Below are 16,848 nucleotides of genomic sequence, written 5' to 3'. Positions count from 1 at the left end.
TTTCCACTTGGCCGGCAGCGAAAGATGCATTTATTTCTAAGAAATTTGGATTCAAAGTTGAAAAAGTTTTTCCCGCCGCTCTGATTCAAACTTGGGATTCTCCTATGACGACACAGGACTAAGTGACGTGAAACATGACGTGCACATGACGCAACGCAGACTCCGTGATTTCTGGTGGCCAGCAGTGCGGCCTAGCAGCAGCCGAATAGAAAGCTACCGCCGGCCGCACGTTGAAGGCATCTATCGGCTATTGCGGCCGTCGCTACAGTCGCTTCGCTTACGTTTGCACTGGCGTTTTGCCAGCGTTACGATGGATCTCGTTCTCGAAGTCGTCAACGAAGTTCTCGCAAATAGACATCTTTAGAATACCGTGTACCTTGTTACCGCTAGCGGAATACCGCGAGCCCCCCTAAAGCCGGTGAGCAGACGCTGATTGGTCCCAATGCTTCAGGCGCGCGCGTAGCTGCCGGGCACGTGGCGCCATCTGGCGACGTCAAGGAGATTTGCGCATGCATTGGCTGCGCCTCGGTGATGTGGCTTTTCGGGTCCTAGAGTTGCTAGAACCATTGGTTCTAGCAACACTGTCTTGTCCTATGACATCATAACGTTTGTACTTGCGAGTTTGGCCTGTGGCGGCGATACCTGTATTTTGGTCCTTGCTCTTTTCTACGTTACAAGAGCTTTGTTGTCAGTATGAGTGGCGTTTTTGTAATCAGGAGCTGGTATTCTGTCGATACAAGCCAACTTCAATTTCTCCTCAGTGTCCCATGAAGATTGTGTTTGGAGTGGTGGCATGGGTGTGTACCTCCCTGTGTGCTTAGTACAACACAGTGCAACCATGCTGGATGGCAGGGGACAGATTTATTGTCGAGGCACACAAACACACATACACGTGGCGCACAAGAAGTAGGGGCTGCACTCAACGGGCTCCAGGCTCGTCCTCCAGTACACTCTCCTGGCTGCCGGCTGCATACTGCACACGCATGGAAAAAGGTGGCAAGTTGAGATAGCTGGCATGAACACATCTTAGCAAACAATGAAAAACATAAGAACACTTTACAGCTCACAACTAACTTTAATCAAGGACTCTTCCAAAACATGCAAAACAGTTTCCAGTGTACATGTATAAAAACAAACTGGATGTATAAAAACAAACCATGTTTCCCTAGATTCCGTCCGCATGAATCTTCCATCGTTTTATTAGGGTGAAAATGCGCGCTCGTCACATGCTGTTCGCAGTTTGTGAGATGATGTGCCTCTTCACATGTTAGGACAATGCTTGTGAGAAGCTCCACTGCTACCGCATCGCACCGTGAAGAAGGCCACGGAGGCCTTTACCATTCTGCAGCAGTCCTGCATTAACGATCCCGAAAGTGTGCATGCAGTATGCATCTGACGTTATTCAGGAAAATCAACACTGCCACGCAGTTTCCACCTCAAAAGCAGACGACTGCTACCCTGGTTTTCACTAAATAAATTTACTATAATGTGAATAGTTACTGGTAATTATGGGCCGGTCATTCATTAACTAGGACCTACGGATAATTAGGACATTTTTCGCAGTCCTTGGAAAATCAAACTAACGAGGTTTTACTATATTCTCATCGCAGCCAATTCCATCCTCTTGACATGCCTTACCTTCAGAGCTGCAATTTCCATAGTATATATCATAGCCAGTCTGGCCACAATCTAGTAAACTTTCCTTGACAAGTCTTTCTAGTATTTCCATCCTACCTATATCTTGCATCCAACCTCTTCCTAAAGTTCTCCATCCTCTAGTACTCTGGCCCCAAACTACCTGAAGCTGCTCACTTTTCTGATTATACACTGTCCTTCGGTTCCAGAACCCTGTCGCCACCACTGCTAATACTGTACAATGCAACCAAGCAAATAAAAGGGAACAGAATTGTGAAAAACTATAAACAAGACATTAAAAAAGTTCAAGAAATTGTGCCATACTGTTCCCTGTCACTGATGTAGTGTGAAAAAATATCTGGCCACCTTAAAATGATTCGCAACCACATACAGTAAGCTCATCAATTGTTACGCAAGCACTAAATCATACCGTCGTATCAGTTTTTTTTTTTCACGCAACACGTTTGTTATTTTATGCGATATAATATGCAACTTACATAATTTCCACATGCCTTTCCCTTCATCTTATTTAATACTTGATAGGCCTTACAGGTATAAGAAATTATGAGTAAAATAAAATTTCTGTGCATATATCTGTTTTTTTTTCCATGGCTGTGCTGTGTGAAAAAAATCCATTTGTATATAAACTATGCGTGTACATATTTTGAATTATTCAAAAATGTTCGATTGAATTCACAACCAATTTTTATTAATATTCACTTCACAAACAAAAATTTGATATTTGCACACTCTTAGACCTAACTTTGTTTAGCTAATACGTCACTGAATTGTGAACTTATGGCTTAATAATCAGTGGTTGTATTACAATAGTGTATCATCGCCAAAAAGGAGGTGAACTTCGTTACCACTGTCACCGGAGAGAATAAACTGTGGACAACAGTGCTGGGTGCCTTAGTCCAGTGTGCCAGCCCAAGGAACCAATATATGTATTTGTTTATGTTCCAGTCAGGGGTCACTGCGTCACCTTTGCTCAGCCTTGATGGCCATCAGCATGTGCTCTCCCGAATAATTAAATGTCCATAAGAACAAAGCAGGAAAACTAAGGAATTGCAAGCATCAGTAAGTGCAATACAAATACAAGAGAGGGCAAAAAAATCTAAAACCAAAAGCTGCTTGTGCAGGAAGTTTCGATGGCTCTGGATGAGTGCACGCCAGAAAGTTCCACTCAGTCAACCTTAGACTGAGCTCTGCCATGCATTGTGGCCAAATCCAGTATGCTCTAAGAGCTGCGACAACTTGATAGAGAGGGGTCTCCAACTCGAAAGCCATGTCACACAAAACTTGAGCCGTGCTTGCTGGTGAAGCTAAGTATTAGCAACGTTTTGCTTATTAACAAGCATGTTGCAGTGGCCACGGCAATCTTATGATGCTGGGAAGAAGTCTGAATAAGCTGCTTGTTAAAAATTCATGACCAGAAGTTGTCGAAGCCAAGTGCAACCTTTGCCCTATTTCACGATGTTAACCTGAATACTAGTGGAGAGCCCAGGCAGCACGCACCACCAGGCCGTAGTGCTTGAGGATGTCCATCTTGCACATGGGGCACGAGCGCTGCTCGAGCAGCCAGGGGTCGACGCAAGGCTTGTGGAACGAGTGGCGGCAGGGCAGCAGGCGCACCAGCTCCCCCGGCCGCAGTGGCTCGATGCAGACAGCGCAGCATTCGGCCTCGTGCTCGCCACCCGGCCGCAGTGTCTGCACGGGGATGCGGTCCAGGGCCTTCTGGGCCGCGCTGCACAGCCGCCTCTGCACAACAACAACAATGGGCCCCTCTCCTGATCCTCCACCATCTTCACTACTTCCCAGTTTCAACCACTGGAACCAAGCTGCCACTCCCGCTGTCAAAGGCAGCACAGCACTTCAGCTTATTGATTCCGTGATTCCCGATGCCTTCTCTTACCTGCGTGCAGGTTATCAAATTCTGCTATGCAAGCCAACAGCTTCCTTACCTTGTCTTAATTGGATGGGATTAGAACCCTTTACATTGTCCTTAGGGTGGCAGTAAAGTTATTCAAAGCTTACTTTCAACTTGACTCTGTGAGACAATACCTCTGTCACATGGCAATCTTAATGTGACTTCAAATGAACTAGTTTCGCCTATGTTAATTTTAATTTTTCTGTGAGCTTTAACATGATAAAAAACAATGTCATTTGTGACTGTTGGTGTGACGATGGGAATAGCACCACCTGAGGAAACTGCTTGCAAAATAAGAACTGGCTCAGAGTGAATGCTTTCACATCTTAAAAAAAAAACCATACTAAAACCCATATTAAGAAGTTACTACTTCAGACAAAAGTCATTACAAAAAATTATCAAGAATTAGGAGAAGTAAAACCAATACCTGATGCCGGTCATCATAGTTGAACAGTGGAAGCGAGAAGTGTATTATTGTAGATGTTAAGTCAAAATAAAACCGCAATTTGGTAGAGAACAACCCCATTCCTTGTGCTCAAGAAGCAATAATGTTTGAGTAGTGTGCAATTGCAACAAATAACCGGTTTTGCTTCCCAGTTCAATCTATCATCCCTCTCATTTCATTCCCGACAGAGGCCCAATGTGTCCCAGCTGGTGGTCAACTGGGACCAGCTGATTTCCAACTGGGACCAGTTGTTTCCAGCTGAAGCCAGTTAATCACAGTTCAACTCCTAGTTAACGATTTTCACCTCAGGAAATGCACAGAATGGATGCTACATGTTGGGCACAAGCATGAAATTGAGATTAATAGCTGGTTATCCTGCAAGTTACACATATTTAGGACAATGAAATCACACATTAATCGAATGAATTGGCTAAAGGTACGGAGTTGATTTTCTTCCAACTTTTTTTCTGACTTCACATTTTTGAATTACGCAAGAGCTCCGCCACCGAGTCCCCCAACTCATTCAGTGACGAATGTTGTTTTTAGTAAATGTCATCAAATTGCATCATGTGACGTGAAATAAACGTCACCACAGCTGACTAATGTAATTCGTTGGAAAACACATGAAATTTGCCTTGCAAAAGAGCTTCGAAATTCCTCACCATTCCTCACTTGCCCTGAGTGCAGAGTGACAGGGAACCCTCACAGATGGCTATTTGTCGTGTAGCCCTTGGCGCACTCACCCTAGCAACTAAGGCTGCCTAAGGCTAGCTAAGGCTACCTAAGGCTCCCTAACCACGAATTTTGTTTATTTAAAAATGCCTACACTCTGACAAAAGCTTTCCCAGTATGCTGCGGCCCAAGCTGCACAGGTAACTGGCCCAATATTAGAAACATATTGGCAAATACCGGTCTTACAAAGGACCAGAGCGAAAACATCCATTTGCAATATTGGGCCATTACCTGTGGTGCTTGAGGGGACATATCTACAGCCACTATGTGCATGTCATGTAAAGAGAGGATCAGGTTCCTGGCAATTTGACACTGACCTTTCTACTTTAAGCACGAGCGCTCGAAAGCTGTCGGGTCCACTTGTTTAGACAGCAATAAACTGCCCGAAAAGGGCAAGCCCACTTTATTAACTTCGAGCCCCAACCCTCAGAGTGGACTGACATGTTAGCACGGGATTAATCCTGAATTGGGATATAAAATGCTCTGCCAGAAGAAAAAAAAATGATATGCTGAAATAAACTGCCAAAAGAGTCTCTAGCAGTTTGTTATATGCAATATCAACTTCTTGACCAACTTCCCAGCAACACAGCATTGGCCATATTCGACTGTGAAATTTTTTCACAACACTAAAAAATGGATTTGTTCAGATATGCTACTGCTTGTTTTCCTGTTGCCTCCTGTGCATTAAAGGGACTCTAAGGACAACTTCATCTAATTTTTGTTCTCAGCACAAATTTATTCTATGGTTTTTTTCTGACTATGATGATCCTTGTCTGGCTGAAAAAAAAAAAAAACGCATTCATTACCGAGAAAATTGTACTTTGAAATTTTCCCACCCCTTAACGCAAACTCGCGCCAAAAATCTCGTTAGGAAATGGATGGCAGAGTAGCCTAGCTTCAGATATCTGGTGAAAAAAAGAAAAGAAAAAAGAAACTGTCTTCATGCACCACCGTTTCCTTGCGAAAATGGTTGGTGGTGGCGAATACCTGTATTTCATTTTTTGACCCCGTACAGCTTATAAAAGCTCCATTTTAGGTGAAAGTAATGTCTCTGTCATTGGAATATGGCAATCTATCAACTTCAATTTGCCCGCAATGTTCTTAAAAGCTGTTCAGAATTTGCATTTTCACTATGTGTACAATGGAGTTCTAAGATGTATGTTTCTTTCCTAGTGGCACAAGCCAGCGGTACAACCACATGGTCTTTGCCTGCTATGCAGCACTACTTTTCAGCAATGTCTGCTGTCAGGACAGGTAAGGAGGTGGCCTTGTTATCCAGAGGCATGCCAAGTTTGCTCCTCTAGATACGCAGCGCTCCTGCTTGATGAAAGTGCCGAAGGGCATCACATGAGCATTAAGCTGCACAACAATGCGTGGTATACATGCCACTTTTGCTCCCTACAGTATATAATGCTAATTTGTCTTTGACCAATCGTTGGGGTTTTGCCACTTTGTTGCTTTATTTTGTGTATATACTGTTTCTCTTGGCACACAGTAAGTGCTGTACAATGCTGAGTAATACCTTCCCCTGACTTGAACAAATGTGAACATTTCAATAAATAAATAAATAATAAAACACTAGGAAATTCTTTAAAACGACATTGGCAAGAACATTTTAGTGCCATACACTACTTATACAATCTAAACACATTCAAATGCTTTCCTGAACTGCAGATAGGCGCTGTTTGGTGAATGTACTCCAAACAGCGTATGCTCTTCTATGAGTAACACTCTCCTTTTGCCGTTTAGCTTTGGGAGAATACACTTATAGTGAGGTATAGTACTCTCACTACATTATCCCTCATAGAATGGACCTGCCAAAGCTACCTAGACTCGACTGATTTACTCCCTCACTACTTTCAGTTAGGGAGTTGGAATGGAAAGCATTTTGGTTCAAACGCAGTTCAGGTTCATACATGTAGAGCCCCCGTCAAAAATATACAGCCCACCATGCATGGCCACGGAGCAGCTGCAGGGCCATGTGGTGGCGTCCCCGTCTCCCAAGCGCTTGGTGCGAGGTTATAGGAGATGAGGGTAAAAGGAGGGAGACAGAGTTGCGCTGACTGCACTATATTAAGTGCAGCGTTCGTGTTATTACTTCTTTCCCAGTGCCTGTGCAAGGGCGCTTGCATCGCTGCAAAACACAGAGTCACCTTCGGAAGCTGCTTCGAATCCGGGGCCCGCGGTGCAAGCACCAAAGCTGTCGGGGGCGCTCGAAGATAAGCCGTCACAACTCCTACGCGCTAGCGTGGACAGTGTGTTAAGAAATTGCAGTGGCCGAACAGATTCCGCGCCAGTTTCACCAGTGAACAAAACCCAACAAGAAAAGGCCTCAAAGCCCACATAGCACCTGGCAAGAAGCCATGTGCTGTGCTCAATTTCTCTCAGGCTCCTTTGAAGTGTTTGTTGCTAGTCCTTTCGTGAACCTATGATTCTCAACTGTGACTGAACACGAAGGCCTATGCCGCTGCTATACGGCAAACCGGACTGCCATTGATATTTCATCGTCTCATACCAAGAAGTTGCGTCACCACTGTCGCCGCCAATAATTTTGTAGGCGTGCAAGCAACCAGCTGACAAGGCTCACAAGTTCACCTGAAAAGGTTAAGAACTTAAATGTTTATTCGTTACAGTAATATCATTCACCGTTGAAATTAATTTCGTCATTTTCACAAGCTGAATAGCATTCATGCACTTTTGAGGACGCTGGAGTTCGTTGTTTTCGTGCCACTAGCACCAATGGTATTATGTTTGCCGCAGTTTTTTACAGCTTGGCCTGCGCTTTATTTTTCTGCACAAGTTGTATGTTTTAAAGCCCCATATTTTTCAAAACCAGTGAGAGTTACTATACACTGGCTGTTTCACCTAAGGCCCTCTGCAATTTTTAAAAATAAGTTTTTTAGATTAGAAGATGGTTTATGGGGGTTTAACGTCCCAAAGCGACTCAAGCTATGAGGGATGCCGTAGTGAAGGGGTCCAGAAATTTAGACCAGCTCGGGTTCTTTAACATCCACTGACATCGTACAGTACGCGGGCTCCGATAATTTCGCCTCCATCAAAATTTGACTGCCACGGCCGGGATCGAGTGCTTTTTATTTTTGGCATACCATTGGCAGTGGTATAGCGCATGGAATACAGCTAACATATGGTAACTAGTAGGCTGGTTAGCAAATACTGAACAATCAACTTTTCATCTATTATTGTTAGTCTCATCATTTACTGGCAGGTGTGTAAGCCCACCGTAAGTAATATCCATACCAGTTTTCAGAATTTTGAAAACGCAGTTACCGTCAGCACTATGACCCGACAAATTTTGGCTATTTCGACGTGTTACGTGGACTGGAGGGGCTGCACTGCCTGTAAGTTTTTTGAAAGCACATGTATTTTGGTGCGATGCAGGCAAAATTTTCTGGGCCACAGCGCCAAGGGTAACCGCATTTTTGAAATTTTCAAAAGCGATATGGATATTATTTATGGTGAGCTATATGCCTCTCAATAAATAAGTGGACTAACAGTAACAGTTAAAAAGTTAACCAGCCTACTACTACATTATTACATTATTATGACCAGATAAACATATTTGCAGCTCTCCCCACCCCACTCATGTCGTGCTCACCACAGGCCCCCTAAAGGGATGATAAATGATGATGAGTACTTAGCCACCTCCCCTACGTGAACCTCGCATATATGCAGACATACGATTAGGAATTACTTCAAGAGAAATATTACAATATTTGCCTCAAGTTGAAGATGAGAGGCCAAGATGCCTCTGTTCAACTATGCTTTTTTTTTTTTGGCAGCCAGTGCAGCTTCTCCGATACGCAGCAGGTGCAAGAAGAAGACACTGACCGCCAGCAGGTCCTTTGCATGGATGTAGCGGAAGCGCTGCACGTAGTAGAAGACGAGCCAGGCGAGGGAGATGATCATGAGAATGATGAAGGAGACGGAGACAAACAGCACCGAAGTCCGGTTGATACTCGGGTAGGGGAAGGGCCGATGACTGCCCACCGACATCTGCATCACCACCCGCGTGCCATTGTCCACCAGGCCAGCTATCTGCTGCCCCTTCTCCCGGCCAATCAGCACCGAGATCAGCTGGGACACTGCGCAGACACAACAAGCAGGCCTCACGTTAGCCCACACCTTGCCTTTCAGCTGAGAGAAAAGCTCACGAAGCTGCTCAGCAGCTTACACGCACCATTGCAAATGTGGGGAAAGCCAGTCTTAATGTTAGTTGGCACACACAGGCCGAGGCACGAAGCCACGCGCCGGTGCATGACTGTGGTGTAACAGAAGCAACAAAACCAGAACAAAAAAAAAAAAGAAACCAGCAAAGACATGTGTCCGCCTTTCGTTCACTTTGCTTTCTTCTACTGCTTGTAATCCTTCACGGGCCTCTTTAACTCATTCCTTACTATGGGAAAAAACATTTTTTTACAGGTTAAATTTATTGCCGCTGGCTGATAAATATGCGTTCTTACACTAACATGAGGCACATCAAAATGAAACTAAATAATCTTACTATTTTATAGTATGTATTTCAAAGAGAAATATTAGGAAATAACATGAAATCTCATAATAAGGGTGTAATTAGTCATTAGTCTCCACCCAAGCGCAACCATACAGCTTTGTAGCCTTATGGCTGTGATTGGGTGAATGCTTAACAATAATCACCTCATTATTGTACACTGACTCCCCCTTAGCGGACTGCCCAAAAAGTCAAATAATACGAACCCCTATTAGATTAACACAAATTTTCATGAAAATTATTGCAAATAATTTAATGTCATGCTTGCAGCAAGAAAAAAAAATTTTCAGAATTCTGAAATATACAGAAAGTTGCTTTAGTTTGACTGCATAAAGCAACGGAATGTTTCAATGCCTGACTTATCTGTAAATGGGTAGCAAAAAAAAAAATGGCTGCTATTAGAAAGAAGCTATTTCTTGGAGGTGTTTCAAACTTATTTTTTCTCGAAACATTTTTACTTCGAAATACTAAAAGGTACAGCCATACCAACCCACATAAATGTGCTTCTGAATAATACACATTTAAAGAGTGAACGCAAAATTGTGATACACCAGAAAAATTAAAAGACGAAAAAATTTAACGAATCATGAAGATGGCAGCAGAACTTCAAAAGATATGCGAACATCATGAGATGAAGAAATTCACTAATATGTATCAGGTGCTCAAAATATTTTAAGTTAAAGTGACTGAAAGCTATGCGTAAAAATAGCTTTAGATCAATGCCCAAAAGAGCTCAAAAGAGCCCAAAAATAGCTCAAATGCGACTGAGCGAGAGAGGTCTTCAATGTTGAAAGCAATATGCCCAATAGAGCACTAAAGTGCCTTCTACACACTAACCAGAGAAAAATAAAACCAGCGTACAAGCTGAAGCCATTCAAGGAGTGATGCAGTCGTAAGAATTGGATGTTCTTGTAAATGATAAAGGTATCGAATGACAGGCCTCTGCACCTGAGACCCTTTGTATGAGTCACTGCCCTTAGCTTGAGGTTGTTTGCTCTCAGTGAGCACTCAGATATACTTATCTGTACAGACTGAAACCACAAAATGTGTCTGTTGAGAAAAACAGCTGAAAACATTGCTTTATCTCATCGTCTGTTCGCTTTCACTGGTAAGTTTCATTGGCTTCACTCCACAGTCAGTGCTATCTGTGGGGGGGACAGGATCTTTTCATGAGGAAAACGGCAACCTATGAACAGATGGCAGAAGCAAGTCTTGGCCACATAATGTGAACACATAGAAAATAACAGCTATAATACTGCAAATGTCCCCATTAGATCTTACGAAGCACAAAAAACCTGCTAACCAGGAGCAGGTAGAAAACAATGCTTCCCGATGGACAGCATTTAGTGTCCTGGGCTCGTTTTTTTTAGGTATTCATCATTCCAACTAAAAATGGCTCGGGTTTAACTCAGTTATACCTAATGAAACGAGCCAAAGACCGGTCTCCATCGCTCTGCAGAGTCGAGCCCCCAATGGCTCTGACTGAGGTGAGCACAGTGAGGCGCGTGCTATATACAGCTAATCATGTGGTCATGTCACATGGTATGGCGGAGTCACGTAGTGTGATGTCAAGCGTGTGAAGCCTGGCTCAAGGGCAAAGTGAAACCTTGTTGACCTTGAAAGTTGCAGCTTGGAAAGTGAAGCTTTAGCTCCAAAACCAAACTAACTGACATCATTGTGCAGGTGACTGCTACTACTAAAAAAAAAAAAAAGTTATGACACCAAGGTCATTTTCAACAGGACCCGGATATCAGCTAGTCTGCCGTGTTTGCTGAGAAAAGTTGTGCACCGTGCCCTTCAGTCCCACAGCGTGCTTCACCGCTTCATATTATTTATTGAAAAAAATTAAAAGTTTACCTCATAGGCTATATTAAAGTGACCCACACTGAAAGGGGCGCCGTAGTGAAGGGCTCCAGATAATTTCGACCACCTGGGGGTTCTTTAACTTGCACAGACGTCGCACAGTTCACCGGCCTCTAGCATTTTGCCTCCATTGAAATGCCTGTCACAGCTGGGATCGAACCCATGTCCTTTGGGTCAGCAGCCGGGCACCGTAACCACTGGGCCACCTCTCTAACTGATGGCTCTCTAAAGTCAGAAAGTGCGTTGTAAGCATTGAAATAGCGCTCAATACATACTAAACTTATTTCTTCTGTAACGATCATGATTTTATATGCTAAGTGAAAGATCAAGACAAACATTCGGTTGAGCAAAACTGCTATTGTCGCATCTGGCTGTGTGTCCGACCTGGCTTATCTGGGACTATTTTTTCCACTGCTCTTGCTCACCTGATCCCTTTCAATAAACTCTTGTACAACAATTGTTGCAATGCCCGGTATAAGTGAACATGATGTCATTCTGACCAAATTATATTGCGCAGCCCAAGATCACTGCACAGCGGAACCATGCAAAGTGTTCTTTCATGAGAGGGGTGACTATGCCTTACTCTCATGCGAACTCGACCCATTTCATCCTCAGTTCCGGTTCAATGCCTTATGCTTAAATACTAGTGGCTTGTGAAATATGTTCAAAATAAAAAAATTATCAGCTACCACACACGTTTATTCCTTTGGATATCAATTGTGTCAAGTGCCACGATGATAAGCCACAGATAACAAGACAACTCCATACCACAATAGAGAAGAAAGAGGTTGTTTGTTTCCAAAAAATTACCAATTTCCTAATCTCCAGCTGTGTGTAGTGTCATCACAAAAGAGATGTGCAGAGCTCATAATAAGTACCTTTCAAACCAGGAAGGTTCAATGCACATTTTCGGTAACTATGGATACTGTCTTGCAGTTCATTCCCGTGTGCGCAAAAATGACTGAACTGGCATTTTCCGAACGCAACATCAAACCTTTACTAAAGAAAATAAGTGCCTATGCCACCCCTAGTACACTCTGTACTAGGGACGACGTCATCCAACTTTATCTTCAAGAACTGCGCAATATCTACTGCCTTCACTTTGGTGCTCCTGTTTGAAATGTCTCCCGAACAGGGTGTCTTGTCTCATCCACCAACTGCAAAAATACAAACTTAATTCCTAATGACGAAAGCATTCACAAAAAAAGAAAGAGTGACCACAAGCCTACTTTATTATTGAGCTTATCCTCCAAAGCACTAAAGCACGTAAATTACACTAACCCGATTAATCACATACAGAGCGATAACTTCTTTTCTCCAATGAAGCATGGTTTTCAGGCTGCATTTTCTTGAGATGCATAATTATTCAAGTATATTCACGAAATCACAGCCTTGATTGGTTCAGGTAAACAGGCCAATTGTATACTTTTAGACTTCCGGAAGGCCTTTAATTCTGTGCCCCATGTACACTCCTGTTAAAACAGCTATCCCACCTTAGAGCAGTATTAGCATCAAATTTCAATTGCATGTTTTCTTTGTGATAATGCGTGTGATTCTGGTTCTTGAGACAGGCTGGCTTTAGCACTGTAGTGAATTAAAAGGATGAAGCGGTGATTATAATGCAAATTTTTTTCATGCCTCACGTGAACTGCACTGACCTTTGATGTCCGAGCCATTGCTCGATCTTTAAATTGAAACCGAACAGGTGAGAAAAAAATTTGATTATAAATTATTGATATATGTGGTGATAGTATGTAATGCCTTACGTTTCATTCCAAAGAATAGAACACCCAGCGAAATATTTGGTGTCGATATGTGCTCCAACATAACAGAAAAATCTTTTTACATGGCTTGAAACATGCAGACTTTGTCAAAAGTCTAGAGCCCAAGGGGTTCGCTTGTAAGCCATGTAGTGGGGTTCCTGTAGCATCTGTGGAAGTCCTACTCGTAGGAGGGGGCAATAAATCTTACCTTCAAGAGATTTCGTCACTAAGGATGCACTACAAGCCACACAGTCTGGCTCAGAAGCAAACCCTCTGGGCTTGACTTTCGACAAAGGGGGTACCTGTCTGAAACAAAACAGCGTGGTGCTTGACGGTGAATTTTTATCAAATGTGTTTGTGCCATCAGGTGTCCCATAGAGATCTGCTTTGGACCCTCTGCTTTCCCTAATTAATACCAATCAGGTTAGACTGTACACCGATGACTGTTTAATTATTGCAAGGTCACTTACGCAACAGACTGCCAACAACTGCAGATAGACCTAGCTCTGTTTAGTTGAGGTGCCACTCACAGAAAATGGCTCTTGACCTGACCAAATATAGTCTCATGAGATTTTTTACCAAACAACAACTTATGATTATAAATTACACCATGGAAGGAACTTGCTTATCAGTAGTAATAGAGTACAAATATTTAGGAGTTGTTTTCTCTGGCAGCCTGTTCTGGAATGCTCATGCCCATCCCCTGACGGTAAAAGCTAGTTGTGTGTTAAACTTGCAAAGACGAAATTTTAAGCAGGTACCAGTTAATCTAAACATTATGTACGTAAAATATGTCTTATCCCTAAATATGTTATAGTGCCAAGGGACCCTTCAACTAAATCAAACACAGAAGAACTTGAACATTACATACTACCTGTTTCATGAAATGTGAGGCGACTGACTTTTTGAAAAGATCTCACAGTATATTTAAAAATATTAGGTGGCATCTGCTACAAATACAAAATAAACAGCTGTGCTTAGTGGTACTTCATAACAATTTAAATTCTAGATGAGGCATCAATAAAGGCAGATATTTAAAAAGCCTTACTTATGTATGTGCACATACTGCACATTCTCAGCCCCTAACAAACATTTATTTCTTTCGAAAATGGTACCAAAATGGACATTTAGTACCAATGCAAACCAAGATAATGCTTTGGACAAGTCCTGTGCACCATAAAATAGACGCAGTTTGCCAGAATACACATAAGTGCTGGACTTTTCATGAGCCAGAAACGACAGTCGACTTTTGATGAGCCTGGCTCGTCCAAGTCCACTAGGGGGTGTACGCTTACAGGACAAACTTATTTAAGTACAGTTCTTTCACAACGACGATATATGAGTGAAACGGGATGCCAGAGGGCAAACTTTCTGTCGTTCCAAATTTTGCAGCGTTCGCATTTCAAATGTGATGTTCTTCGCTTCAAATTTTTTTACGTTTTGTAACGGTTACTGTGCTACTGAAGGGTGCAAATACATAGTTTGCATCGACGTCACAACGGCAGCCATCTTTGGGTCTAGAAAGCGCAGCAAGATCCTGGCTGTTTTCCTAAAGCACTGACCGCCAACTGATTACTTTTTATGGCAATGCAGCAGAGGCTAGGCAGGAAGGGGGAGACTGTCCTTTGTCCCAGTGCCAGTGCTGAGGCAGCCACTCCCCATGGCACGGGGACAAAGGACCATTTCCTGCCTAATCTCCACTGCACACAAAGATGGCATCTGTGACATCACGTGAAAACTATCTACATCCTTGGTAGAAAACTGTACTCTTTAACCTTTTTGTCGTGAACGTGATTTCGACCCTGAGATGTCATCTGTGCTCCAATGATTCTTTTATAGCAAAGCAGCAAGTTGGCTCATGATTGAGAGAGCGTTCCTGTGCTACAACAAGACAAGGACTAACCACGTAAGGAACTGTGCATGTTCTTTGTTCCTTACGTGGCTTGTCCTTGTCCCGTTGTAGCACAGTAGCGTTCTTTCATCTCTGAATACTTCCAGTGCCATAACTCCAGTAAAATAAACATTTCGATGCAGAAGCCATGAAGTATGAGCAATGGAGGCTTTCTTGCAACACATTTACCGAGCTGGAAATCGATGCATACGTGGGTTCTAACATGACAAACTGTGCTAATCACATACAGTAACGAATGCTCACAAACAGATGTTACTGACTGAAGATTTTGTTTTCATGGCCACTGCATACAGTTTACGGAACAGCAAAAACAAGAAAATTTGTTTGAAGACCTAGCTCCACTGACTGCATGCAGCCTACCACACTGAGGCTGGCCGCTATCGTCGCTGCTGACGAATGGTACCACGTCCACATTGATTTACCACCCAAGCCAAGGTCTACAGGGCAACGCCAGGCAGCGAGATTAAGCATGCGGCACAATGGTCATCAGTGTCAGATATCGCTTCACTACACGCACTTGCGGACCTGATAAACAGGACAGTACTAACGCAACCATTTTGTTTTCGCGACTAGCGCCAGTAATACCACGGCAACTGTATACATAGGCCATGGCACGAGCTGACCAGCTGATCTTAGCGTTCCCCGTGGGTCTCTCCTTACAGCCAGACTCGACCCGCGTTCGAGTGGGAAAGAAGCCCAAGGAAGCGCTTCCTTCACGCTGCCTGAGAAACGTTTTCCATTTTCGTGCCTTGCCCCATACGAGACACGAGGCGCTGCAAAACCAAAGAGGCGAGGAGCGGCAGCCAGCCGCACGCGCGCAGCGATCGATGGCGCCCACCTTTGTGGCGCATCTTGAGCAGTCGGCCGCCCGGACCCGCCGCGGCGGCGTAAAGCACTGCCCCAGACGCATTGGTGCTGGCTGCATGGCGCATCTTGACGGACTCGACGCAGTTCCCGTGCTGGATGAGCGCGATCCAGGGCTCTTGGGGAATGGCAGCAGCGTCGAGCGGCGAGCAGGCGTCGTGCGCAGTGTAGTTCGCACTCGTCACGTGCACCACCACCCCGCTCACGGAGCCCAGCTTACCCGCGCTGTAGTATCGGCCCAGTTCTTCGCGTTCGGACACGAGCTGGCCTGTGGCCGGATGCACGTATGTCAGGTTTATCACCGCCGTATAGTACTCGTCCGCATCTTGCGCCAAGTCCGCGCGAACCCACGGCAGCAACAGCACCACCAGCACTCCGCACGGCCGAGCAGCGCCCATGCCTGCGACGACGCCGCCTGCCGACCGCTTGCCTTTATTTTTTCGTCGCTGCGTTGGGCAAGATGCCCCGGCAGAGGATCAGTTCGGCTGGTGAACGCAGGAACGGCGCTAAACGGATTTCATGCCAAGATTCATGCGTAGGCTTCGAGCGAGGGCTTTGGCTGCGCCACCCCCACTGCGCTGCGCGCATAGCACAGCAGTTTTCCGTGAAAGAGGCGGCGCTCTGACATTCATCGTCGCAAACAGGCGTCCTTTCGGGATTTCAGTATGTGGTACTAGGCACACCGCTTGTAGTACTGCCCTGCTAGGCGGATAATATTTGCTGCACGTTACGGACGCACGTTCATCCGTCCTCACATGGCGCTAAAAGCAGCCCCACTTGTGTACCAGGTAGTAAGAAAGCGGCACAAGATCCAATAAACTTGCTCAAGAAAAAAGGAAAACACCGGTAAGTGGTTTGCGCGCAGAAGATGACTGCAGTTCAACTGAAGGGGAATACACACGAACCATCACGCAGACTTTTGATCCATGGTACACGCACACTCGCGAGCACCGTGCGCACGGCAACACGCTCAATCTCAGCCAGCGGTCGGCGTCGAAAGCTCGAAACCGTCACAGAACATGGAGGAAGTGACAGAAGGAGCTGCCGGAGCAAAACCATGCAAAACTACTTTTGCGGGCGTTCATTCCTTCGATTTCAAAGTGCTTTCCAGCGCCTCTCCCGGCGACCGTGAACTTTTCGGCAGCCTTTGCGAGTGCGCGGTGCGTTTCTTCGTGA

The 16,848-nt window shown here is 44.4% G+C and overlaps 1 protein-coding gene across 1 annotated transcript; it reads right to left on the bottom strand.

Moving 5' to 3' along the window:
- Window positions 1-842: 842 nt before the first annotated feature.
- Window positions 843-16,792, bottom strand: gol (ring finger protein goliath). Its single transcript, XM_089565840.1, has 4 exons — window positions 15,647-16,792; window positions 8,592-8,845; window positions 3,154-3,396; window positions 843-973 (listed from the first exon to the last, which is right to left on the bottom strand). The coding sequence occupies exons 1-4, from the start codon at window positions 16,068-16,070 to the stop codon at window positions 920-922; spliced, it is 975 nt and encodes a 324-aa protein (XP_089421966.1). The 5' UTR covers window positions 16,071-16,792; the 3' UTR covers window positions 843-919.
- Between the last annotated feature and the right edge of the window lie 56 nt (window positions 16,793-16,848).

This window comes from Amblyomma mixtum, chromosome 1 (assembly GCF_055824585.1).
Source record: "Amblyomma mixtum isolate Tamu chromosome 1, ASM5582458v1, whole genome shotgun sequence".
NCBI lineage: Eukaryota > Metazoa > Arthropoda > Arachnida > Ixodida > Ixodidae > Amblyomma > Amblyomma mixtum.
This window is presented reverse-complemented; position numbering and strand designations above follow the sequence as displayed.